This window comes from Paroedura picta, chromosome 14 (genome assembly GCF_049243985.1).
Source record: "Paroedura picta isolate Pp20150507F chromosome 14, Ppicta_v3.0, whole genome shotgun sequence".
Taxonomy (NCBI): Eukaryota; Metazoa; Chordata; class Lepidosauria; order Squamata; family Gekkonidae; genus Paroedura; species Paroedura picta.
This window is the reverse complement of record NC_135382.1, coordinates 22868775-22894792: the sequence shown is the minus strand read 5'-3', so window position 1 is coordinate 22894792 and position 26018 is coordinate 22868775. Positions and strand designations below refer to the sequence as shown.

The 26018-nt window shown below is 46.4% G+C and overlaps 1 protein-coding gene across 3 annotated transcripts in view; it reads right to left on the bottom strand.

Moving 5' to 3' along the window:
• Window positions 1–25632, bottom strand: part of WDR59 (WD repeat domain 59) — a 59915-nt gene extending 34283 nt beyond the window's left edge. The window contains exons 1-11 of one of the 3 annotated variants that reach the window (XM_077310221.1): window positions 25540–25632; window positions 20123–20172; window positions 15792–15927; window positions 14345–14430; window positions 13418–13498; window positions 12497–12534; window positions 11595–11683; window positions 10072–10188; window positions 7172–7249; window positions 2572–2728; window positions 329–408 (exon numbers count right to left, since the gene is read on the bottom strand). In XM_077310221.1, coding sequence (XP_077166336.1) covers window positions 329–408; window positions 2572–2728; window positions 7172–7249; window positions 10072–10188; window positions 11595–11683; window positions 12497–12534; window positions 13418–13498; window positions 14345–14430; window positions 15792–15927; window positions 20123–20172; window positions 25540–25593 — 966 coding nt within the window. In that variant the 5' untranslated portion in view covers window positions 25594–25632. The remainder of the gene's footprint in view (window positions 1–328; window positions 409–2571; window positions 2729–7171; window positions 7250–10071; window positions 10189–11594; window positions 11684–12496; window positions 12535–13417; window positions 13499–14344; window positions 14431–15791; window positions 15928–20122; window positions 20173–25539) is intronic. The other 2 variants (XM_077310218.1, XM_077310219.1) reach the window with 2 other exon arrangements.
• Between the last annotated feature and the right edge of the window lie 386 nt (window positions 25633–26018).

Genomic DNA, 26018 nt, shown 5'->3' with positions numbered 1-26018 from the left:
ATTCAGGAAACGCTTCCTAAGAGTGAGCTCAGCAGAACGGCGGAAGGCTCAGTCTGAAGGGCAAGAGGGCAACTGCTGGCCTTTCAAGCCAGAGTCGTGCTGCTATGGGAACTGGGAGCTGTTGCTTCTGGAGGGATCCTTCAACTGTTTGGTTTGCTCTCCTTATAAACCATAACAAGAAGCCTCCGCAGCAGACCCGGGAAAGGGAATGCTCCAGAAGAGTGGGGTTTAGTTCGGCAACTTACAGCTGAATAAGACTGGCCGGTAAACCCTTTCATTTGTGCTTCAAGACTCAGGAAAAATGGAATCTGCTATCCATCAAACCTACCCTCTGCAGCTGGCAATCGACGCGCCACATCCGCAGTGTCTGATCTCGAGACCATGTGACCAGCTGGTAGTCCTTGGAGCCTGCAAGGACACATGAAAATACACGTCAGGGACGATTTACCACTGGCCAGCTAGGAGGCTGTAAAGGGAAGGAGAAAACAGGGGTGCGGGAGAGTCAGGCTATGGGGAACATGCCTCAGCCTCGCTTTTCTAGACATAGAGACCATACTTGAATTCTACTTAAATTCCTCAAGAAGACTAGCTTGCACTGCTGGAGCCTCTGCAGAGAAAGCCCTAGTTGCCTGCAATTTGGTACCAGACAAAGGGCCTCGATTGGCACAACATTGCCACAGCACTGTTACTGGAGTATCCAGAGGTGATCTTGCAGAAATGAGGGCCCCAGGCTGTGACAAGATTCTAAAAGGGAGAAACCAAGGACCCTGGGCTCAAAAGCAGATAGGTAGCCAAGGGCAGTGCTTGAAAAAGAGGTGTAACAGGCATATCCTCCTAGGCCCCAAAGGTCTGTGCCGACTATTTGCATGGCAGGCGAGAGGTGTGGCAATGCTCATAAAAAAGGAACATTGCTGCAAGTGAGAATCTGCGGTTCATTTCAGCTTTACGCTTGGCTGGTGAGGGGACACTCCCTGGCAACGGTAGGCAGGAACACACACAAAGCTGCCGCTTGCAGATTTCACAGGCGGGGCTTTAGCTGTCCATCAAGGTCAGTACCGTCTCCTCAAGACCAGGCAGTGGCTCTCTAGCAGAGGTCTTTCACGTCACCAACTAAGATAAGGGTAGTCAACCTGTGGTCCTCCAGATGTTCATGGACTACAATTCCCATGAGGACCTGCCAGCGTTTGCTGGCAGGGGCTCATGGGAATTGTAGTCCATGAACATCTGGAGGACCACAGGTTGACTACCCCTGAACTAAGAGATCCATTTAACTGGAGATACTGGGGGTTAAGTCCTGGACCTTCTGCATGCAAAGCAAATATACCATTGCTGAGCCACAGCCCCCTCCCCACACGGCATCATTTTCTCTCTCCCCGCCCCCTTCCCATTTTATCGAGATTGGTTAAGATGAAAGCAACGTTGCCTGGCCTAATGTCACCCAGTGAACTCACAGGGCAGAATGAGGCTCAGTCTCACAGATCCTCAGGTCAACACTCTTAATGACTATACCATGCTGCCTTTCAGGCTTTTGTGGGCAAAAACACTTTTAAAATAGGTCAAAGCAGTGGTTCTCAATCTGGGGGTCGAATGACTCTTTCAACAGGGGTCGCAGCAACTCAAGTAGCTTGGCCAGGGGAGGGGGGACACCATCCACACAGCAGCCTTGCAGGGTAGATCGCGATAGACCATTCGTCTGTCCAGAGCAGTGGAAAAGAGCGAGATCGGCATGGTGGGACAAGAGGCAGAACAGAACTGAGAAACCCCAGAAAAAAGCAATTTATATACAATCATGAACAATGGATCTTCAGGCCATTGGTCAGTTTCAGTTTAATTCCTGTGAAAGAACCCTTGCATAATTGTATGGCTGGGCGTCACCACAACATGAGGAACTGTATTAAAGGGTCGCGGCATTAGGAAGGTTCAGAACCACTGGGTTAAAGAGACTGAGCCACTAGACTGTATCTTTTAAGAACATGGGATAGGACTAACATATTGAAATCGGCTTGCGTGATTAGATTCCTGGGAAAGAACAAGGAAGAATGTGTTAAGACAATGAGAGAAAGCCTTGAGCTTTCTAGCAATGCTCAAATTAACTCTCTTACTCCTAAGATGCTGCTATGTATGTTTATTAAGTGAATGAAAAAAATCTCCTCTACGGAAAATAAAATTAGATTTAAAAAACGGAGTGTCAAAAGAAGACGGAAAAATTGCTCCCACAGCCCCCACACAAATTTCACGGGGCGGAGGTGTCCCAGGTTCCAACCGCAGTTCTGAAAAGCCATTTATGATGATAGTGCTTCACTTTCGGAAGTCCCTTCCAAATGGTGTTAAGTTTGGGGACGTTTAGGGACCAAATGAAGGCACTTCCCCCCCCCCCCCCATGCCTTTCTTGAGGGCAAATGTCACACCCCTTGCCTGGTTTTTACAAGCCCCTGGGTTACTGTTTTTCATATTTATTCTTGTTTTGCTCTTGGGATGCACAAAATTAGGCCATTAAATAAAACAGTTTGGTATAATCGCCGGTGTGGTCTTTTGTTCGTTTTACAGTTGCCCATTTCACCCTGCACGTACCTTCTTTCTGCTTCCGCCACTGGAATTCTAGCACCACGTCATCGTGCCCTACGAAGGTGTGAACTGGTGTGTTCAGGTCGAAGATATTCCAGAGCAGAAGACTATTTTCCCTTCGTAGCTGGGGGACCATCACAGTCACCAACCCATTGCTGAAAGGCTGAGGGAGAACAGGAAAGCTTAGTATCCCAATCTGGGGACTTTCAGACGTCTGATACCCCACTTCCCCCCCCCCCAAGTAGAAGAAAATGTACACATGCATTTTTAATAACATCTGAGGGGCACAGCTGCTGGGGGGGACAGAACAGACTATGCGCTTTAACCATTGCATTCAGCAGCAGCAATACAGTATTCATTAATTTTTTTTCATGTTTTTGGGCTGCTTTGGGAGCAAAAGTGCTCCAGCCATTTCTATTGTCTCATGCTCCACATTATCTGTTTCTCTCTCTCGTTCATTTCTACAGAGAACAAGATTTTGTCTGGCTTCACACAGAAGACTTGAAGTAGGTTAATGTTACTGAATTTATGATTATTATTTAGATTTATTGCCCCCCCCGCCAAGAAACAGGCTAATATTCAGCTCTTGAGGAAGGTGACCAGTGGTAGGTGCCACCCACCTGCAATAGTAACTGTAGCTGTGGGCAAGTTTTACATATTAGCAACTCGATACAAAAATAGATCCGCTCGTCTTTCAAGGAAATGCTGAGAAGTACGCTTGAAAAAAGCATTCCCAAGCCATCAGGGTAGGCTTACTAAGTCAAGGCTTTGTGAAACCCTGGGGTTTCTGGACAGCCCTGGAAAGGTTTCCCGAATGAATGGGAGTTAATATTTGACATATTTGTTAAGAGAGCCTGTTTGGTGTTGTGGTTAGGAGTGCGGACTTCTAATCTGGCATGCCGGGTTCGATTCTGCACTCCCCCACATGCAACCAGCTGGGTGACCTTGGGCTCGCCACGGCACTAATAAAACTGTTCTGACTGAGCAGTGATATCAGGGCTCTCTCAGCCTCACCCACCTCACAGGGTGTCTGTTGTGGGGAGAGGAATGGGAAGGCGACTGTAAGCCGCTTTGAGCCTCCTTCGGATAGGGAAAAGCGGCATATAAGAACCAACTCTTCTTCTTGTTCTAAACATTTATCAGGTGATATGACCATATAACGGTCCTGTTGACCTATTTCCATCCCCACCGCCAAACTGGCCACTGATGGGCCTTGAAGGGGTGGGAGGGGAGGGGCCTATGGGTAGTCATGTCCATCACTATGTTGCCTAACCGTATTTCTGCACCATCATGCCACTTCTGGGGTTTCTCGAAGATTTCTGGGGCTTCCCCAAAGGTAAAACTGGGCGTTATTAAGGCAGGCAATTGCACCACTTCTAGGGTTTTCTCGAAGCCTGAAGAATGTTTCAGCGGTTTCTCAACAGTAAAACAGTTGAGAAACCGCTGCATCGGGGTGACCACACACTAGCCTGCACACAACAACATGGGGCCACACCTATTCTCTCTTGGCTAGAAGCAAGTTGCACACACCCCAGCGCATCTCATGCAAATGGGAAAACCAGGGCAGCCCCACTCCCTGCTCTGCATCATTCAGATTGGGATGAGCATCACAGCTATAGCTTCAACCTTGCATGGTGTATTTTGGGGCTTCCCCCCTCCTCCCCCGCAAGCCTACCCACTATATTTTCAATAGGGCTGGAACTCTTGGGCTGCAATCCCAAACAGGCTTCCCTGGGAGTGATCCCCACTGAACAAAACCAAGCTTACTTCTAAGTAGACTTAGATTGTGGCCTTCAGTGACTAACTGGTTAGAGATCAGTGGTCTTCAATCTTGGCAGACCTCGGACCCAAGCAGCACGGGACCCCACTGAACTGACAAGAGAGTGACAGGAAGTCATGAGACATCCAGGCTGCATGCCAGTGCAAGGGGAAACTGGAGCTCTGAGTTTTTGCCAGTGTCAAGGTAAGAAAACGGGGCTTCATTTACCTGTAACCTGAGGTCTTCTGTACAGACACACATTGGGGACTGTGCAAGTGCAGGTCAGCCAAGGAAGTCTTTTCTAGCTAAAGCTCTAGAGAGGGCACTACTGTCCCATCACAGTGCACACGTGTGGTTTCCTGCCAGAACGCACACATGATACAGGCACATCACCCCCTCATCCCTCAGTTCCGAATCGCCGCAGAGAGCCTAGGCTGGAACACCTCAGCCAACACCCCAAGACAATGGTTACAGGTAAGAGCGCTAATCTCATCCACCCGCCTAGCAGATGTAATCGAGACTAGAAAGGCAGTCTTCATAGAAAGTAGCCCCAGAGAGACCGTGCTCAGAGGCTCAAAGGGGGGAAAGCATAAGGGCAGATAAAACCAAGGACAAAGACCACTGGGGGGGGGGTCAATTTCAGAGAAGGGGGAAACATATTAAGTAATCCCTTAAGAAAAAATCGGGAAAGCTTATGGGCAAAAAGCGAACACCCTTGAATCTGCTCATGAAATGCAGAGAGGGCTGCTAAGTGAGTGCGGACAGAAGATACCATTAAACCCTGCCTGGCCAGAATCAGGAGATATTCCAGGACTGCGGGCAGGGGGCAAGAGAACAAACAAAGGCCCCTCTCTAGGCACCATTGTTCAAATCTAGCCCACTTAACGTTGTATGACTACCTAGTAGAGGGACACCTAGACTGTAAAAGCACCTCCTTCACCTCCTGAGAAGAAGTCTCAGAATTCAGTGAAGCTTCCCATGCTGCTAGATGCAGCTTCTCTGGATTGAAAAAAGGAGGGGAAAGGAATGGCAGGAGGTCTGGACTGTCCAGAAAAGGAATCCTCCAGCCTGCTGCAGGGTCTGTCAGTGCCGGGTACCAACACTAATGTGGCTAATCCGGTACGGCCAGATTCATGGAGGTTCGATCCTTCTGAGCCTTCTGCAAGACCCTGGGAAGTAGTGGTAAGGGGGGGGGGGAGAAGCATAAAACAGGGTCCCCACCCACTGGAATTGGAAAGCATCTCCTAAGGAGTTGTGCCCTATGTCGGCTATTGACCAAAATTTGGCTGACAGGGGGGAGGCAAATAGATCTGCTGAGGGAAACCCCCACCATTCCAGGACTGGAAGTAGGTACTTGTAATTCAGGGACCAATCGTAAAGTGGCACGAACGTTCTGCCCAGGGCATCTGCCTGTACATTCAGAACCCGTGCTATATGAATGGCCCAGAAGGTTATGTCGAGGCTGATAGCTGTTTCCCAAGTTCCACGGCTTAGAGACACATGATGATACCCCTCCTTGCACGTTCAGACAGTACATGCAAGAGGTATTGTCTGAATCAGAATGTCCTTGCCCTGTAGCATATCTGAAAAATGAGTGAACTGCATGTAATTCCAGGAAATTCATATGGCATTGTTGCTCAGAGCTTGACCAGCAACCTTGGACTGTTCTGTCCAAACAGCGAGCTCCCCAACCCAGGAGGGAAGCATCTGTGCTTAGCATCAAGTCATGACACAAAGGGCCAAAGGGCACTCTCACCAAGGCATTAGACTCCTCAGTCCACCATAAAAGGGACCTAATAAAGGGGGATTAATAAAAGGGACCACCACATGGAACAGAACAATCTTTAAATGGGATATAATAAACAGGAGAAAAATTGTGCAAAAACCAATGCTGTAGTTCCCTCATGTGAGGACGAGCAAAGGGAACTACCGCCGCGGTAGAGGATAACGGGCCCAACAATCTCTGGATTTGGGCTTGTCAGGCAGCATATCGAGGTACTTGGAGATGCCTTTCAACAACACCATCGGGTACCCAGCACTGATCGCCTGGTAATTGGCGATACGGAAGGAAAGGGCTGCAGAAGAATAGGCCTCTATAGAGCTTTAGCTAGAAAAGACTTCCGTGGCTGGCCTGTGCTTGCACAGTCCCCAATGTGGGGCTGCACTACAAGATTGATAATGAACTGTGGGCGACAGGCCTAGAGAGCTGGGGATGGGAGTGACAAGCTAAGCACCAAGAGGTACACACTTTGAAAAGACCCAAGTCAATGGTTTGTGTCATGGAGAAATTCTCTCCACTATGGCACGGCCATGCTAATACTTCTTCTACAAAAAAATACCAGGCCCCTCCTAAACACAGCAAAAAAATCGACTCACCAGGAGCTTTGGATCAACAGGAAAGGTTCTGTGACTGAACTGAAGGTCCCAAGCCCTCTCAATGACTTAACAGGTACTGTTGAATCACTAGGACACTTTTTAAAACCCTCAATTATTTTTAATGCATATATATTTTCTAAGGCAGGCTTTACAAGATAACTGCATGCAGCCTAGAACAGATAAATATGTAATTTTAACTTTATATTCCTTTATGTGCAAATTTGACTAAAATGTGTATAATCCAAAGACTATGATGTTTCTTTAGTTGGTTGGCTGCCCTAGGATTAAATGCACAGAGCCTATATTCATGGTGCCTTTAAAGTTGCAGCAAAACTTGCACTAATTGATCCTGTGAATCCAGCCTTGCATCTAAGAGAATCCCACCGGTCTACCAGCCCCAATTACCCTCTTTTGCTTGATCAGCAATTCTCTTCAATCCACCCACCCCTGCCTTTTACGAGAGACTCTTACCGTATATCTGGCCTTCCAGACGGGAACCTGGCAAGGCAGGATGTTGAGGTATTTTCGGGGCTGTCGGTAGTCCCAGAACTTCAAAGAATTGAAAAAACAGAAACGAGGTAGTTCAGGAGCATGCTTAACCGTAGCAACACCTGCACTCTCAGAAGATCACAGCACACAATATGCACCACAGTACTAGGAGCTTGGGACTGGGCTCACCTTCAATGCCCAGGACAGCCAGCAGGGAGAAGTGGTTAGAGCTTTCTTAGCTCTGCCTACCTCACAGGGTGTCTATTGTGGGGAGGGGATGGGAAGCCGCTTTGAGACTCCTTCAGGTAGTGAAAAGTGGAGTATACAAACCAACTCTTCTTCATAATACCAATGAAGCTCCTTTAGAACACAGTCTGAAAACTCCTGCTGGAGCAAAATACTTCTATGGCTCCTGACCGGTGCAGGTGAGACAGAATGGGTTGGATCCAAGCAGCTTTTAAATGTGAAAGGAGGCAGATGGGCTTTGACTGCCTCAAAACACTCTGCAGGGATCATTATTATTATTATTATTATTATTATTATTATTATTATTATTATTATTATTATTATTATTAAAACACAATAAAATCCCCATAAAAACCCCAATTAAAAGTTACATATAACATATAGCGGCGGTGGTCACAATTCTGATCTAAGTTCAGCCTGGTGGAGAAAATAATGTTCAGAAGAGGGTGGCACCAATACAATAGATCTAACTATAATCTCGATGTTACAGATCTCAATATTGGAGGGGAACCTCTGATGGATTAGTGGGAGAGCTGCCCTGGCCTCAACCATATGCCTGGCGGAAGAGCTCCGTCTTACAGGTCCTGCAGAAAGCTGGTAGATCCTGCAGGGCCTTTAGCTCTTCTGGGAGCTCATTCCACCAGGTTGGGACCAGGACTGAAAAGGCCCTGGCCCGGGTCGAGGCCAGGCGAACATCCCGTGGGCCCGGGACAACCAGTAAATTCATACCCGCAGAGCGGAGTGCCCTGCGGGGGGCATAAGCAACCAAGCGGTCCCGCAGGTAGACGGGACCCAGGCCGCGTATAGCCTTAAAGGTCAATACAACACCTTGAATCTGATTCGGAAACAGACTGGTAACCAGTGCAGATGACGAAGCACCGGCTGAATGTGGGCCCTCAAAGGTGTTCCAGTGAGGACCCTGGCAGCCGCATTTTGGACCAGCTGTAACTTCCAAGTCAAAGACAAGGGAAGGCCCGCGTAGAGCGAGTTACAGAAGTCTAATCTGGAAGTGACCGTTGCATGGATCACAGTGGCCAGCTGTTCCGAGGACAGGTAGGGCGCTAGTAGCCGGGCTTGGCGAAGATGGAAAAATGCCGTCTGAGCTACATTGGTGACCTGAGCCTCCATAGAGAGGGAGGCATCAAATGTCACTCCCAAATTCCTGGCAACTGGTGCAGGTGTTAATTGCACCCCGTTCAGGCATGGGAGGCGCGCTTCCTGGTCCTGCCCTCTTCTGCCCAGCCACAGGACCTCCGTCTTGGAGGGGTTGAGTTTCAGGCGACTCTGCCTGAGCCATCCAGCTACCGCTTCCAAACAGCTGGCAAATGTATCCGGGGTGGAGTCCGGCCGGCCGTCCATTAGGAAGTAGAGCTGGGTGTCATCCGCATATTGGTGGCAACCCAGCCCATAGCCCCGGACCAGCTGGGCTAGAGGGCACATATAGATGCGGGGGCCCTTCACAGGACACAGCCAGGTAGGATGGAAGTTGTTTGGAAGGGGATTGGGTGAGATTGAGAGGAAAAGCTAACTGGGTGTCATCCAGGGCACTATGACCCTTCCCCAATTGCACTGTCTGTCTGAGAATGTCTAAGTACAGTTCAAAGTAATGGCTGCTAATGCAGGAACTGGAAAGCAGCCAAGGTCAACGGTAGCATAAGGGAACACCTTCTGTTAAAATGCTAAACAGCTCCTTACTAAGATCTGTGGATAAGGACCACATCATTCTCCCCTCCTCCACTTTATCCTAACAACCACACGGAGAAGTAGGTTAGTGTAAGAGAGAGAGCGACTACCCTAAGGATGCTCAGCATGTTTCCTTGGCAGAGAGGGGATTTTAACATGGACCACCCCTCTCTATGGATGCCAGCCTCAAGGTGGGACCTGGGGATGCCCTGAAATTGGACCTAGTCTCCTGACCACAGAAACCTGTTCCCCTAATGAAAACGGACATTTTGGAGGGTGGACTCTATGGCTTTCTGCCCCACAGAGGGCACCATCCTCCATCCCCAAAACTCCAGGTGTTTCCCAACCCGGATTTGGCAATCCTCCCCCATCCAATGGGAGGGAACTCCAACCATCACAACCACACCCGCTTTCTTGGCACTTAGTAAAATTCTGGAAAACTAATAAAGCATTTTTACAGGGGTGGGTGTTTGGCCATTGCTGACGCGAGGCTAATTTCACAGTGTTGGGGTTCAGGTTTTTTCAAAAGATTTGCCGAGTCTTCCATATAGATGGAAAGACAAGGTAGAACTGGAAATCGACCTTGAGTCATAAAAGGAAACAAGGGTTAGGAAAAAGCTAATCCAGATTGAGCTCAAACACACTCCAAAGGTTCCCAAGCAATGAACAAAACAGGATCCTGCGGGTATGCCCCACATGGTGCCATGCAGCTGAGAATGCAGAAAGAGCTTCCGGAGAAGGCACCCTTGTTCTCTACAGCTGGAAGCCACACGGTCTGCACTCCTTGCATTACCTCCCAAAAGTTCTCCAACAACGGAGAAGCCCAACAGGGACCAGCTTGGCTGAAATATCCCACTCAGCTCTACAACGAGATAGCAGGTCTGCTGTTCTTGTGTGTCTGATGCGTGCACGCTCTGTGCCAGACGACATCCAAGCCACCCCCACCTACCTACCCTGACGGAGTTGTCCTGGCTGGAAGTGGCCAAGATGTTCTCATTATCCGGGTGCCAGTCCAGGCCGTGGATTTTGGAGAGATGGGCAGCCAGGTACTCCACCGCAGTACCAGGTTTCTGCAAGAAGAGGTTTTGGTTAAAGGTGCACACACAAGGCAGAAGCCAGCGGAAGTATGAGGACGCTGGTTTCCAAAATTGTCTACTTTTAGGGAACCCCTGACACATCGCTGCCATCTGCTGGGGAATCCTAGCATAGTCAAAAGATACTGGGGTATACTTGAAGGCAGATATTTAAATTTGTGTAGCATATTGGGTAAGCCTGCCAGGGGCTTCTCTTGCTACACCTGAACCAAGAGTGATGTGTCTTTACTCAAAGCAAGGAAGCCCCGGCTTCTCTACCACCTACTAGAGTGCAAGATTCCATTGCCCCATTCTCCAGAATTTCAGAATCAAAATCACACAGAAGAAGCAGTGCTGGTTCTTATATGCCGTTTTTCTCTATCAGGAATCTCCGAGTGGCTTACAATTCCCTTCTCTTCCTCTCCCCACTTCTTGTGAGGTCAGTGAGGCTGAGAGAGCCCTGATATTACTGCTTGGTCAGAAAAGCTTTATCAGTGCTGCGGCCAGCCAAAGCTCACCCAAGCTGGTTGTATGTGGAGAAGGAGTGGGAAATCAAGCCTGGCTTGTCATATTAGAAGTCCGCTCTCCTAACCACTACACCAAGCTGGCTCTCAGAGCTGGAAGAAACCACAAAGGGCCATCCAGTCTAACTTCTCAGGGACTTAAAAATCACACGCTCCTGACAGGTGCTTATCCAATCTCCTCTCAAAAACTACCCTCCGAGGCAGCATATTCCATCTACAAACAGCCCTCACCATCAGAAAATGCTTTCTAGTCTTCAAGTGGAATCCCCTTTCCTGTAATCGGATAACCCATCGCTCCTAGTCCTTGTCTCTAAAGATGGAATACTCAAGTTGGCCCCTTTAACTTATTTACCTTGTACGTAATTAAACACAGCTATCATAACACCCCTTGCCCTTCTCTTTCCAGGGATCTAATGGTATTCATAGGTACTGAGTTTGGCACTCTGATCTGTTTTCAAGCACCATGACACATGCAGTTGGGGGAGACGGGGGGATTAGCAACTCAGGGTGCTGGCATCAATAAGGAATTCCCACCAGCAGTCACCAATCGCATTTGTCTGACAACAGGGAGGGTACAGGCCGGTTACCCCTAGAGCTGCACCCAAGAGGTTTGTTGGCTATTCTAGATTACTGGCCCCTTGGAAGTATTATGCAGAAGGAAGCAAAGAAACTTCACAGAGCAACCCTCCTACAAACAAGGAAGCTGTACAGTGCTTCAGTCCCAAGCCAGGGGAATGTCACCTGATAAGGTGTCAGAGCAAAATGGACGCTCAGCGAACCCAAGGCCACCTTGGGACCCTCAGAGCCATAAGGCACACAGGTGCTCACAAGCTGGGGAGGTCTCCTCTGTTTTCATTAGAGGAGGCGACGCTGACTCACCCGCTTGTCCCAAATGCGTACATCCCCATCATGGCTGGTTGCCAAGCAGTTGGCGTTTTTCTTATTCCACTTGACCTGGGAAGCTCCAGCTGCAGGAAGAAAAGAGCACCTAATGGTCAAAAACATTTCACCAAATGCCCTGTAGAACATTCAGCCATTTTATCATTATTACTATTATTACTATTATTACTATGATTAGTACTACTACTACTATTAAATTTGGGCCAACTTTTAGATTTCACTTCTTTTACTCATGCTAGTCATACTTTTGAAAGCTCCACCTGTGTTCCTCTCTGACTCTCCTAAATTCTATTTGTTTCTTTGGTCATTTTTGCCATTTTAATTTCTATCACATGAATGCCAGCTACTGGAATGGTGCAGCATTTTAAGTTTGCATTTCAAAGCCAATATCTTTTTATAAGTACACAGGAAGAAGCCCCACGTTAATTTGTTGCAGTCTTTGACCAGCATACTATATATATATACAATATATATACACATACACACATACACACATACACACATACACACATACACACATACACACATACACACATACACACATACACACATACACACATACACACATACACACATACACACATACACACATACACACATACACACATACACACATACACACACACATACACACACACACACACACATATATATATAATAAAATGAAATAAAACCAAGTAATCACAGTATTTACAGACAGCCATTAGGACAAAATACAGTGCCCCCCACCCCCACCCTCAAAATAGAATAGATATCCCCACATGAATATCTGCCAAGAAAGGGTACATTATAACCATGGTTTGCAAGCAATGCTCAAGAGCATGGAGATGCGACCAGCACATGCAGCAGAGATTCCACCTACCCAGGTAACCAGTACTTACCGACTGCAGAAAGGGAGACGGTGGGCTTTCGAGTATCCCTGAAAAACAATACTGGTGTAAGCCTACACAGAACCTCTTTCATGGTCAGTGTTTCCTTAACTTTTTATAGCCAAAACACACAACTTTTTTTCCATATTAAATTTGGACATGCTCCAACACCAAAAAAGCTTACATTCACAGGGCATATGAGTAAGTCTAGCTTGTTCTCAGAGGATCCTGCTGTGATTCTCTGCATGATTTGTTGATCTAAGCAGACTCCCTCTTGGGCAAAAGACTAGCTCAGAGCAGTAACTCCTGCAGAGGCATGAGAACATCTTCCTCTGTGATTGGGCAATTTACTTTCAGATTCAAGGACACCTGCCTCCAGAGGCAGCTGACTGGGAAAAAGAAAAGACCTAGAGCAAAAAAATCATGCAGAAGCACAACAAACAACCTCTTCAGTAGATGCAGCTGTCTGGAATCTTGAATTATGTAATATTTCCCACGACATCCCCATTTGGGAATTACTGATCTAGAAGGGCAGTCAGTCATTTTCCCATGACGCAAGTGACCTGATTCTGCATGCAGAGACTGGGGTGAATCATCAAAAGCAGACTTCATGGTACAGCAGCAACAGACTGAGAAAGCCAGGGAGAAAAATAAGGCTGATGGGAACCGACTGTCATTCCAGCAGGGCTCCCCATTGGATCTAGAGGAAATTTCTATTCGACCCCAAAGCATAAACAAAGCCTGAGATGTCTTGTGAAGCAACAGCATGGACCCAATTCAACCCTACTGCTCAAGTTACAACACTCCTGAAATGATAAATGAAAAATAAAAATCTATATTTAAAATAAAGTTATAACAGTCCTGGATGCCGAGCATGAAGGAGGGCAGCATGGGGGTCAGAACTAGCTCCTCTTACGGGACTTGCGCTCTTACTTGATGTCCCAAACGTAGATGTACGTGTCAACCGAACTGGTAACCAGCAGATCTGGCTCAAATACAGCCCAGTCCAAGTCACTGTTATAAAAACAAAAGTACAGAGAGGAAATCAAACATTTCAGCAGAAGGCCTCTCCTTTGGGTATCAGTGGTCACTGAGGTCTACGTGGCTTCTTAGCAACCATCTTTGCTCGTGGCTGGCAGATGGCTAAGCAGCACAAAAGCATGCGCAAAAGGAGAAATCAGCTTCCTATCTGCCCTCATTCAACCTTTTTGACCCTTTACTCTGTCCATAGCTTCACAGACCAGCTTTTTGTGCTGGAATCCACTAAAATGTCTTTACAAGCAACTGAAGAACTGAGCTCTGAAACATGAAAGCTCATGCTGGAATAAATACTGTCAAGTCTTTTAAGGTGCTTCTGTATGTCTCTACAATTAACTAACCTCTGGACTCTACAAGAGACCTCCCCTCACTATTAGCGGGAGGCAGAAATCAGGAGCTACCGTATCAAAAAAAATTCCAGGGAGCAGCTTCAGCCACATTGCTGCATTGCCAACTTGGGTCAGACACAGACCTCTGTTGACTTCTGGGAAATGAAGTTCCCCCAAATCTTATCGAGAGCTCCTCAGTGTTCTCAGCTGTTGAAAGCCAATAAGCTGCCTTTGAAAACTAGCTTACCATCAATCCTCCCCTGCAGCAGCCCTCTGCTAAATGCATGCTTACAAATACCCTGGGTTTGAACACTAGGAACTACTCAGCGGACGAACATGATGCCGAAAAATATTCCTTGGAGGTTTAAAGCTCAAAAGCTGCTGTTTGAAGGATCGGTGAGCTCAGAGAGAACTGGCTGGCTGGAGTTGGTGTGTCAAGCTGCCCTCACTCGATAACAGAATGTATGGAGGCTCACCAAGAGGAGTGTCATACCTGATGACGCGTGTGTGCCCTTGCAAGGAAGTGCCAGCTTCCCCGTGCCCATCTTTCCATTTATACAGGTCAACGCGCTGGTTGCTCTGAAATTAACAGAAGACATGAGTAGCTACAAATTGGACAGAAGAGTAGGTGGCAGCTACAGAATCATTCCCAGGATTATGGCTGGAAGACAATCTTGCCAAAGGTATAGTGATCTGGGACTCATCAGCGTCTGAACCGTGTCCTTGCAGAAGCTCCTCACAGATCACCTTGAGATCCAAGACAGAAGAAAGGTGGAACAAGTGAAAACATCTCTTGCTTCAAAGCCCATCAATTAGAAGAGAACCTTCTCTGGCAACTAAGAACAGGGTCTTCACACATATTCCTAACCTTTCCGCAAGGCTGTATGAAGATTTCCCTAAAGAGATGTGTTGATGCACCTCCCTTCTAAGTTATCAAAATTAACACAAAGCATCATTTTCCCAGGATGGTGTTGCCATTTCATCTTGGACACCCTTTCTGTTAATTTGCATGTTTTAGTTATTTATTGTAAGCCGTAACTTCTTCGGGTACTAAAAGTTCTTTTTCCCCTGGATGTTTGATGGTTTTGGACTCTGTAAGTCATCTAGAATTTCAGACGACTGCATAACTAAACCAAACTCTAGATATTTCAACAAACTGTCTTCTGAAGACCAGCTCCGGGGAAAAGAGATGTGTGATGGATCAGTCCTTCCCTAGCCAAACACAATGACTCAGTTCAGACATGTACGATTGGGAAAAGGCTATTCTCTAAAGAGGCGTGCCAATGCGTATCTGTGAAATTTTCCAAAACAACAGAAAGCACCATTTTCTAGAGAAGGCATCTGGTGCCTTACGTTGAGAGGGTTTACACTGGAGCTGTAACTTGCAAAGCTTTTGACACCTTCTCTAGAATTCAGGCATCTCATCTCATCTTCATAATCCTACTCAAATATGGAGGCAGTTGTTGCCTGTAAATTACAGAATTAAAAAGTGTGTACGCGTAAGGAACACAATCATATAAGCCCTTTCAAAACATGATGACCATTACCAGGAGACAGGCAACCATTCATACTGGGAGCCTGCAGTAGTCACAATGCTCCTGATACACAGCAATGCAAACTTGTCTGAACAGCAGCAAGGTACCCATTTTGCTTGTGCATCCCGCTTTGGTACATGTGAATGAGAACCCTGAAAAATCCAGAGGTCAACTGAATCTGTGTCTGCAAGCTACACTGGTTGCCCTAGTACAGACAACCCGACAACCATGTCAATTGGGAGGATCCACACAATTTGGAAACTCCCCATAAGCATCCTTTGGATACTCGTAGAAGCAGCAATCTAACCTCAGTCCTGAGAATCATTTGGACACACACACAGCACAGCTAGGACCCAGGTGGGGAAGAGGCAGGGAAAATGTGGCCTAATATCAGGACCAGCTTACCGAAGCGGCAAAGTAGTGTGCATGGCTGTCATGTGGATTCCACTGCACGGCCCCGATGTCCCACTTGCTCTGGCGAGAGATCTTGCGGTGGCCTTCCGCCGGCGCATCTAGGTTGACGATGTAGAGGAAGCGGCGCCTACAAGGCAGATATGTCACACGCTGTCAGTGTTGGAACAAAGGTGCATTTGACAGATATTTTCTTCAGATGGTACTTTTTTTTTGTCAGGCTAATCAGGAGAAAGGACTACCCTCGAGAAATCAGACTCCTGTTTGGCTTTTCAATAGCTGAGGATTAATCACTCGGCAAGAGGTACATCACATTGATTCTCAGCACATCCCAGGTATGTTACAAGTAGTATACGTGGCATATACACAACTCACACCTCTAAAGGAGCTTCTCACACCTTATGCCAAATTTAGTCTTCAGGTTGCCACCTGCTAGCTGCTCCCTCCTATGGAAGCCAGCCTGGCATCTCTCAGGGCCTACTTCTTTCCTGCAGTTCGCCCACCTTGTCAAAGAGATCCCCTGAAGAGATGACAGGGTGCTATGTTTAGGCATTTTTACGAGTTGCAATAAGGCCATTTTATTTGCTAGGGCTTTGAGTGGGATGTAAGCTGCAGGCATTCCCGATCTCAGAAACTAAGCTGGGTCAGCCCTAGCTAGTACTCGGATGGGAGATCACCAAGAATGTTTGTTTATCTTTTTAGTTCTATCCCGCCGCTCCCACAAGGGCTCGCGGCGACTCACAATAAAACCCCAATAAAAACTTATCAAAACCAATAATTAAACTACATAAAACAATCCAAGCACGGTAGTAGAAATGGGGGGGGGGGAATAATTCCCTTCCCAGCACTAACCTCGGGATGGATGGGGGCTGATGACCTCAGTCTGCCTAATGGCCCCGCTAGATTTCAAAAGCGGGGCAAGGCGGGGGAGGGGCAGATGTACTCTTGTGCGCCGGCCTCAACCATAGACCTGGCGGAAGAGCTCCATCTATGGCAGTGAGGCAGAGTCAGGAAATGGCAAGTCACCTCTGGTTGTCTCTTGCCCTGAAAAGCCTACAGGGTCACTTTAAGACAGCTGAAACTTGACGGCACTTTCTATACATCACTGGAAGTGTTAATTGGGGGTTCACTATACTTCATTTGGTTTTAAATTCTGGAACTGAAAGCAGCCCTGAGCCACGAGGGAAAGGCAGGGATATGTATTTTAACAAATAAAAATACTATCAAAGAATCCTTGAGTCTACTTTCTTTTATTCACTGGGATATACGATGCTGACCATCTCAGCTAACCTGAAGATAAGAATAAGAGTTAGAAAGTAAATCTAAGAAGCTTTTTAAATATTCATTTCAAAGCTGTCATGTGTATGTATCGTTTAGGGTGACCTCATATTGAAATCATCTGAAACATAACCTGGCTGCCCCACTAATTGGGGCTCACAACCTTTGCATATTTATTTCCAACATTCCTATAGAATGAGAACATTTCGCAAGATGCCATTTGCTCTTACATTCCTAGATAACATGAATTAGACTCAAACATGTGTCTGTTTCGGGAGTGTTTGCTCTTGGAAGCCCCTTTTTAATCATTCCAGAGATTTCAATTTCAATGCCTAAACAAACATATGATTTATTTATTGCCCATGGACTGCTCAACCATCTTTCCAAACCTGTTTTCCTTCCGACCTTGAAGCCAGGTTGGTGTAGTGGCTGAGAGCAATGGCTTCTACTGTAGCAAGCTGGGTTTGATTCCTGGCTATTCTATGTGCAGCCAGCAGGGTGACCTTCGGCTTGTCACAGTCCTGATAGTGTTTTTTTCACAGAGCAGTTCTATCTGGTCTCTCTCAGACTCACCTACTTTACAGGATGTCTGTTGTGGGGAGAGGATGGGAAGGCGATTGTAAGCTGCTTTGAGACTCCTTTGGGCAGTGAAACCAACTCTTATTCTTCACCATGACTGTTATTCTTTTGGCTCTCCTTTCACATGGATTTTAATCACCCAGGTAACATATTTTCTTTATCTGTTGCTATAGCTGAAATCCCTGTTTCAGGGGTTTCTCAACAGTAAAAAGGTTGAGAAAGACTGGCCTAGAGCAAGCCCCTTGATCTAGCCTGTCCCAGAGCATGGCTTGGATCAGGGGTAGTCAAACTGCGGCCCTCCAGATGTCCATGGACTACAATTCCCGCGAGCCCCTGACAGCGTTCACTGAAAGGGAATTGTAGCCCATGGACATCTGGAGGGCCGCAGTTTGATTACCCCTGGCTTGAATGTTCAAATCTGGAGTCAAGGGGTGCTGACTTTCACATCATTCCTGCGACCCCCCCCCCGCTACATTACTGATGTTTGAAGCCTTTATCTTTTCTTATCGCTAATCTCGTCTTGCATGTATTTAGCTTTGCAGCCAGTGACCTTCTGCTTCTGTTGATCTGATTATCTGATGTCCTTGCGCATGTTTTCCAAAGCTTTGCTTAACATCTCTTTTTGTTCTCATCTTGCCATTACGTTCCATAAGAGTCACAGCTATCCTATACAGACATTTGTTCTCTGTGTGCAGTGAGAGATTGCACAGTTTGTGCCCCTGGAGTTCCTGCTGTCCATACTTTGGACTGTGTTTGTGTTGGGGCTATTTTTTTCCTACTTTTCTATCCTTTTCCCTGGAGAACTTGAAGGGATATATTCTGCTTGAATGCAGAGTATTTGGGACTCGGCTAAAATCCAGCCTTTAAACAAGCAAGTTTCTAGCCTTTGTGGCGTAAAGCTATTCCTGGAAGTGTGCGGCTGATGCCAAATGAAATTTCAGAAATAGAAAGTATCATTAGAATCATGGAATGACAGAGTTGGAAGGGACCTCATGGGTCATCTAGTCCAACCCCCTGCACTATGCAGGACACTCACAACTAGGGTTGTGCGGTGGCCACCAAAGCAGCCGTTCCCGTCCACCGCAGCCAGAAGGTGGTTAAATTTTTAATTGACAAGAAGCAGTGCCTAGATCTGGTCATACTCTCAGCCTACCTCACAAGATGGTTGTGAGGGTAAGATGGAGGAGAGGAACACAATGGAAACCCTTCTGGGTCTCTGGGGGCAGAGCAGTTAGGGTATAAACGAAGTAAAATATCTTTCCATCTCTCAGTGTTCGTTTCCTCCTTCCAGTTCCTAACATTCTGCTGCATAGGAGTGGAGAAAAGAGAAACCAAATGATCAAGAGGTTTCAAGCACCTTTTCTTCGAGTTAAGAAAAAACCTTTAATTCTTGTTTAATTCATAGAAAAGGATGATTAAGGGAGATGATAGTTTTGCAGCTTATGCGTGTGGATTGGAGAAGGCGAATGGAAAAAACTTTTTCTCCCCTTCCCGTAATGCTAGAACTGGCAAGAGGGAACACTGAACAACAACTGATGCGCAGTGGATCCAGGATGATCTGTCGTGGGGGCATTAAACCAATCTATGTCATTGCCTGCCATATTAATGGCCCAGTATTAGCTTAGATCACCCTTTCTCAACCTTTTTACCTTTGAGAAACCCCAGAAACATTCAAGAAACCCCAGAAATGGCGTGATCGTGGAGAATATGGTTAGGAAGCATAAGTGTACATATGCCCAACGCTGGGCCCCTTCCATTCCCACCCCCTCCAGGCCCATCAATGGCCATTTTGGGAGGTGGAGCAGGTCAACATGATCATATATGGTCATATCACCTGATAAATGTTTAACAAATAAAAAAATATATTACAAATTAATTAACTCCTACCCATTCAGGAAGCCCTTCCAGGCCTATCACAAAACCCTGGTTGAGAAATCCAGGCTCTAGTCAATCCACCACAAATCCTTGTTTTCAAAAATTCTTTTTTTCAGGACTGATATTTTTTAAAGTTCTGCATGGAACGTGCAAGCGGATAATCTTGGATCAGTTTCACTAATCCAAAATGCAACGACTGCCACTAATACAGGTGACAAGTTGACAGAGTATTGGATATTTTCAGTGACTCGGACAGCTACATAGAACTTCCATATGTGGAGACGGAATACCTCCAGGTACCAGATGCTTGGATAAGATAACAGGAGAGGGCAATGGCCCTTATGCCCTGACAATAGCTTTTCCAGAGAAGCACCTGGCTCCTTAACTACATGCTGAACTAGTTGGTGGGGACCTAGCTTTCTTCGTTTCCACAGGAGCTCTCTTTCTGCCACTGTCCCACAGAGACTGCAAAGCAGAATCCTTGCACCAACCTGTGAAGAACCTTATTGCTTGCCTTTGACAGATACCACCAAGGACCAACATGTTGCTGCTGGCATTAATGGCAACTCCATCACACACATCTTGGCACTCACCCAGAAAGTACCGCATGCTGCCCGAGACAGTCCACTGACATTGCTGTTGCCTGGAAAACAGGAAAGAGAGAAATAAATCCCCTGCCATCAGCTCAGGTTATCAAAGAATGCAGAAAATCATCAAGGAAAAGAACTGGGTCAGAAAGCATGGCGACATCCCACAATCTGGAGACCACCACAGCCAATCTGGCAAGGGAAGAAACTACTTGTTTAAAATGGCTATTAAGGAGTTAAGGGACAGAACTGATTTGGAGATCCAAGAGAATGAACTACAGTAAAGTTAGGGACATTTTTCCCAAGTTCATTCTGTGTGCTTAAAGTCCCCCATGAGAGCTTTGTGAACTGCAACTTAAGAGCTGCAATTCTGAAAGCGCCACTGAATTGACCAACATCATGTAATTAGGATTATCACCTCTGAGCCTACAATACAATCACCCACCCACCACAATGGGTCACGTGGTTATAGCAATTAGGAGTAGGAGGACAACAGACCAGATAAATCAGGGTGTACTGATTTTCATGCTCATTGGCAAAGTACATGCTCCCCAACCTTGCTGAGCTTGTGGGTACTTGGGGATTTTTGAAAAAAGGCCACGGGCACCACAGCACATGGTGCTAGGCATCAATACCAAAATGGTGACTGTTTGGAACCCAAGTGCTGTCTTGTGATGGAGGCAGTTGCTTCTGAATGGATGCTTCCCTGTACACTCCAAGGTTCTTTTGAAGCATCTCCCCTTTAAGAAGAAGAAAGCCAGGACTGACTCTTTACTTAGGGGGATTGCGGAAGTGGCCGTCACAGTACCCATGGGCACCATGCTGGAGATTTAGTAGTTCTCTAGCCACCACTCTGCCCTGGAATAAGCAAGCAGAGTGCTGAACTTCAGCTGAGAAGAATGCAGTTTTAGTGATTATTCAGCTTGCCTAGGCCCACTGTGCACTCTCAAGGTAACACACCACACTGTGCTGCCATGAGAATATAATGGGATAAATCCTACCTCGGATTCCTTAAACTAACCCTGAAGGGAGGGCAGAATATACAGGTATACAGAATATACAGAATATACATGCAATTAAAGTGCATTAGGAATCTCATCATTAGTGTATTGAATGAGTTCTGCGGAGGAAGACAGCTGTCTGTCTACTGTTCCACCAACAAGATCCCATCTGCTGATAATAAATGGCCCCACTGTGAGGTTCCCAAAGGCTGAATGCAGAGACTTTTTTGGAAGGCTGCATTTGAGCATCCCACCTTCCCGGTAACATAGCTCCTGACAGGTCTACTTTTAACTGTGGCGGCAAACTGACAATGAATTAGCACAGGTAGAATTGACACTTTGGTACAAAGAGGGACAGACAAACAGAGCAGCAGCCTCCAGAACTGCCGGACCACTTGTTTCAATAATGTTTGGCATGTCAGCAGTATTTTTTTTTTGCTAGATAGCAATCAGTTAGCCTGCAAATGAAAGACAATACCATAAAAGCTAGAGACTGATTAGAAGAGAAATGAAAGACTGCCTATCAGCCTTTCCTTCCCAGGCTTGTGCCCTGCCAATGTGACAGGCTAGGTCAGTAGGTAAGCAAGCACAACAGCTGCTGAACAGGGGGTGGGGGGAATGACAGCAAGGATGGAGAGGTTTGTTGTGCAAGAGACATGAGCTCAAGTCAAGAAGGAGAAATTCCAACATCAAAAAAGGCACCAAGGGCTTGGCTGGAGTATATTTCCTTTTGACCTCTGGGAGGTCAACAACAGGGTATCCTTGCATGGGGTCCCTCTGAGTACCCATCATTGGCCCTATTGCAGGAATACCCACTGGGAGATGGGCACCGAAAAGGATGAGAGAAAAAACAAGCCTTGGTGATTCACAAGTTCTGCCAGAAATAATTTGGTTTGTTGATCCCCCTGCCCCACCCCAAGTGCCACCTCCATTCACACTCTGATGTCATGTTTTTGGACTTTCAAAAAGCAGGGGGGTTTTGTTTGTCAAGGACAGTATTTTGTGAGTCCCAGGGTAAAGACTCAATAAAGCATATTAGCATCGTGAACTACAAGTGGAACCATTCATAATTATGTTGTAGAGATTCTCATAGGAATTATATTGTTTACACAGCTTAACATTATGCTCCTCACCAACATTTTATCTTCACCACAACCCAGTAAGGCAGAGATCACATGACTGGCCCCAAGTCACCCAGCAAGCATCCATAACAGAATGAAGATTTGAACATGGGTTTTCTGGATCTTAGTCTAATATTCTTAAACTGCTAAATAACACTGGCTTATTTGCTTCTGGACAACCATCAATTAAAGAACTACAGCATATTAAAGGTTTGCTGAATTTAAGCGATGGTCAAATGCCAATGTTGTTCCATCGTGGCACATGTGAATCCCACAACTACTGCAGCACTGGGAAACAAGAAGCCTTGGCTACAGCTTTACTATCAGATGACACTGTGAAGCAGTTAGAAGAAGCAGGCTGCTTCATAGAGAAGATCATTCTTCATTTCACTGAACATGTGACTACAGCTGAATAAAAGGCAACTAGCACCCAAGTTAAAAATTCATTAGTGGATAGTATCTGCACATACTTTTCCATGAAGATTAACTACTCATGTTCCTCTCTCCACAACAATTTGCTCTACACTAAGCATTGTTACTATCTCCTTAATGACCAGGCATGAGGCAGGGCTGCTGTACTTGGAAACAAAACACTTTGGATGAGATTTTGCTTGCCCTGCACTATCTAATGATCAGATGTTTCAGAACAGAGACATCTAATATAGTCCATGGAATGGCCTCAGCAGCTATTGACATGAATTTACTCCCACAGCAGTCTTATTTTGGAATGAAGAGGCATTCACACAGACTCAATTTAGCACAGCAATATGAAAGGTGAAGTCTAGGCTGCTTCTATTTAAAGGACTTCTTTGCCCACTCCCACATCCCAGTGATGGGCCATGTGCCTGACTCAAGTGCAAATGCAATAACACCTGATGGTAAGCTCAAGGGTGCCAAGAGGAAATTCCCAGCTACCTCCTGAGCTCATAGGTGCATTAATACAACTGCTACATTCTAGAAAGCCTTGAGTCAGAATTGGCCTAGAAAAAGCAGGTACCTTTATTGTAGGGCTCATACCAGTGGGAGAGTGCTAGTGATTAAGAATATTAGACTAGGACAGGATTAATAGTTAGTTTCTAAGCAAAGGCATAACTCAGCAGTAAACCATATGCTTGGCATGCCAAAGATTCCATGTTAAATCTCCAGCATCTCCAGACAAAGGATATAGGTGATTTGAAAGATCGCCACCTGAAAGTTGGAAAGCTGCTGCTAGTCAGAACAGACCACACTAACCTTGATGGACCAATGGTCTGATTAAGTATAACGGAACTTCACAGATATATGAAATATAGAAGAGGAGAAGGAAAGCTGGCCAAATCATGTTTTGCTGCAACATATAAACATTAAGAAAGCTTTAACTGAACAAACTGCACTGACTTCCTAAATGTGCATTTTTAAAATATGACTCCAACAGATCATCAACTCTACATGCTTATTATACAAATCCAGCTCTAAAATGGAGAATTACAAATTATTAGAAATGGATATATTAGTAAAGATAGAAAATAATAAAAGCCATTTCCCCCTGCAAAAGATACACATTTAGAGATATTTGGCAGCATTAGGACAACTTCTGTACACTCCAATAATGAAGATTTGCTTGGGAGTGAGCTATATGTTATGATTTCTGAAGTGTGGGGTCCAGATTACCCAGATACAATTTTGACTGATGTATGGGCAGGTGTATGGGCCCCACAATTCAGACTGGGATGATGATGTGGGGAGGTGGAGAAGGGCATAAAAGCCTTCATAATTGCAATTTTCCTGTCCCCAAAAGCCACCAAGGGTTATGCACATGGAATTATAGAGCTGGAAGGGACCCCCAGGATCATCTAGCCCAACCCCTTGCACAATGCATATATCCCACCAATAGAATAAATACAAGTCAAGTTTCAATGTATCAGTTACAGTCTTATAGATCAGCATAAAATATAAAGAAAAAATAAGTGAATGATATAAAAAGAATAAAATTGCCATCCCAATAGTCACTCCAGCAAAGACAATTAAATACATAACTCGGTGGATAAGTTCCTTAAGCCTCAAAGCACTCAATTTCCTGTAGACAATAGAATATAAAATAGTAACCTCCTTTTCTTCAAGCAGGAATTTAGCTATCAGAAATTCATTTGTAGGAGTGTGTCTGAACCGAAGCAGCAAAGGGAAGGTACAAATGCAAGTGAGCCTCCACATATAGAGGTGGGATAGCCTTCATTATCAGAAGCTTGGGATCATCAACAGAGCAGGATTGTTGCCTTTACAACCAGCAGAAGCAACCTGCTGGCCTATGCTGGAAACAGGAATCAAAATGTGTGGAGGAATTATCCTAAGCAGAATTACACACTTCTAAGCCCACTAGCTTCAGCATTTGAAAGGTGCAACTAGATTTAGGGATGCACTGCCAGGTTTCCAGCACATTAAACTACAATCCCATGTTTCAAAAGCAAGAGGATTGGCAGGTACATAATGCCCACCTATTTACAGTGAAAGAAAGAGAAAACTTTACCTGTCAAGTCCTGTAGCATTTCACTTAGGATTGTGGTTTAAACTTTCATGGACTAGAGCTCATTTCATCAAACCCATTATCATTATTTTCAGAAATATATACCCCACATCAAGCACAAACGATGTCTGTATCCAGGGACTGCGACTGAAGGGTCCCACCCCCAAATCCCCACTCAGCCCGCTTAGTAACCTTGGGTCAGTTACTCAGGATCAGCCCCGCCGACCTCACTTGACTGTGCAAGTGGGTAGCCATGTTGGTCTGAAGTAGCACAGCAAAAATAGAGTCCAATAGCACCTTTATGACCAACAAATATTTATTTGAGGCGTGAGCTTTTAAGCGCATACGCTCTTCTGGAAAAATAAAAAGGAAAGAGAACCCCTCTCTATCAGGAACCAGCCCCACCCCATTTCACCCACGCCTACCTCACAGGGTTGTTGCGAGGATGTAACAGAAAAGGAGGACCCCTGCACTTATTCTACCTAGCCTACCTCACAGGGTTATTGGGAGCCTAAAGGAAAAGAGGGGTGAGCCATGTACTCCATCCCCTGGGGGCGGGGGGAAATGAAGGAGAATAAAAACATAAAGAGCCCCGCTACGCTCCTCTTCAGAAGAGCTCAGGGGAAGACGATACTGCGAGGCCAAAAGCAGCAGCCCCAAACTGAGCGGCGAACGGAGGGGAGGCAGACTCGCCTTCTCGCAGCAAAGGAGAGGGGCCACGCTCTTCCCCTCCAAACGAGGCCATGCCGCTTAAACCCGCCCGCTACGTAAGGCTGCCAAGGGGAGGGGGCGACCAGTTACCTGCGAATCCCGGAACTCCACCACAACATTCTCGCTGCTCCAGCGCGCCGCCATCTTGGACTGCCCAGAAAGCTGCAGGGCCAGGCGGGGAAGAAGACGCCGACACCCGTTACGCATGCGCGTCGCGCGCGCGGGGCCTGCCGGGAAATGTAGTCTCCGGCGCTTGGGCGTAAAGAGTTGCTAGTTGATTTTTATAAAGCCGAACCGGGCACGGGCACCCGGTTCTCCCCAGCCTTTGGGACCTTGGCCTGGGGGCTCTGTGCGAATACTGGGTTGAGATAATTCTAAATGGAGTAGGAGGAGGTAAGGCTGCCATTCACACCGGGGGGCTGGAGTTGATCGCCAGCCTCCATCGATAGGGATGCCAGCCTGCGGGTGGGACCACAGCTCTAGACGGCAGAGAGCCGTTCTTCTGCAGAAAATGGAAGTCTTGGACGGTGGGCCCCCACTGAGGTCCCTGCCCTCCCCGGGCTTCACCC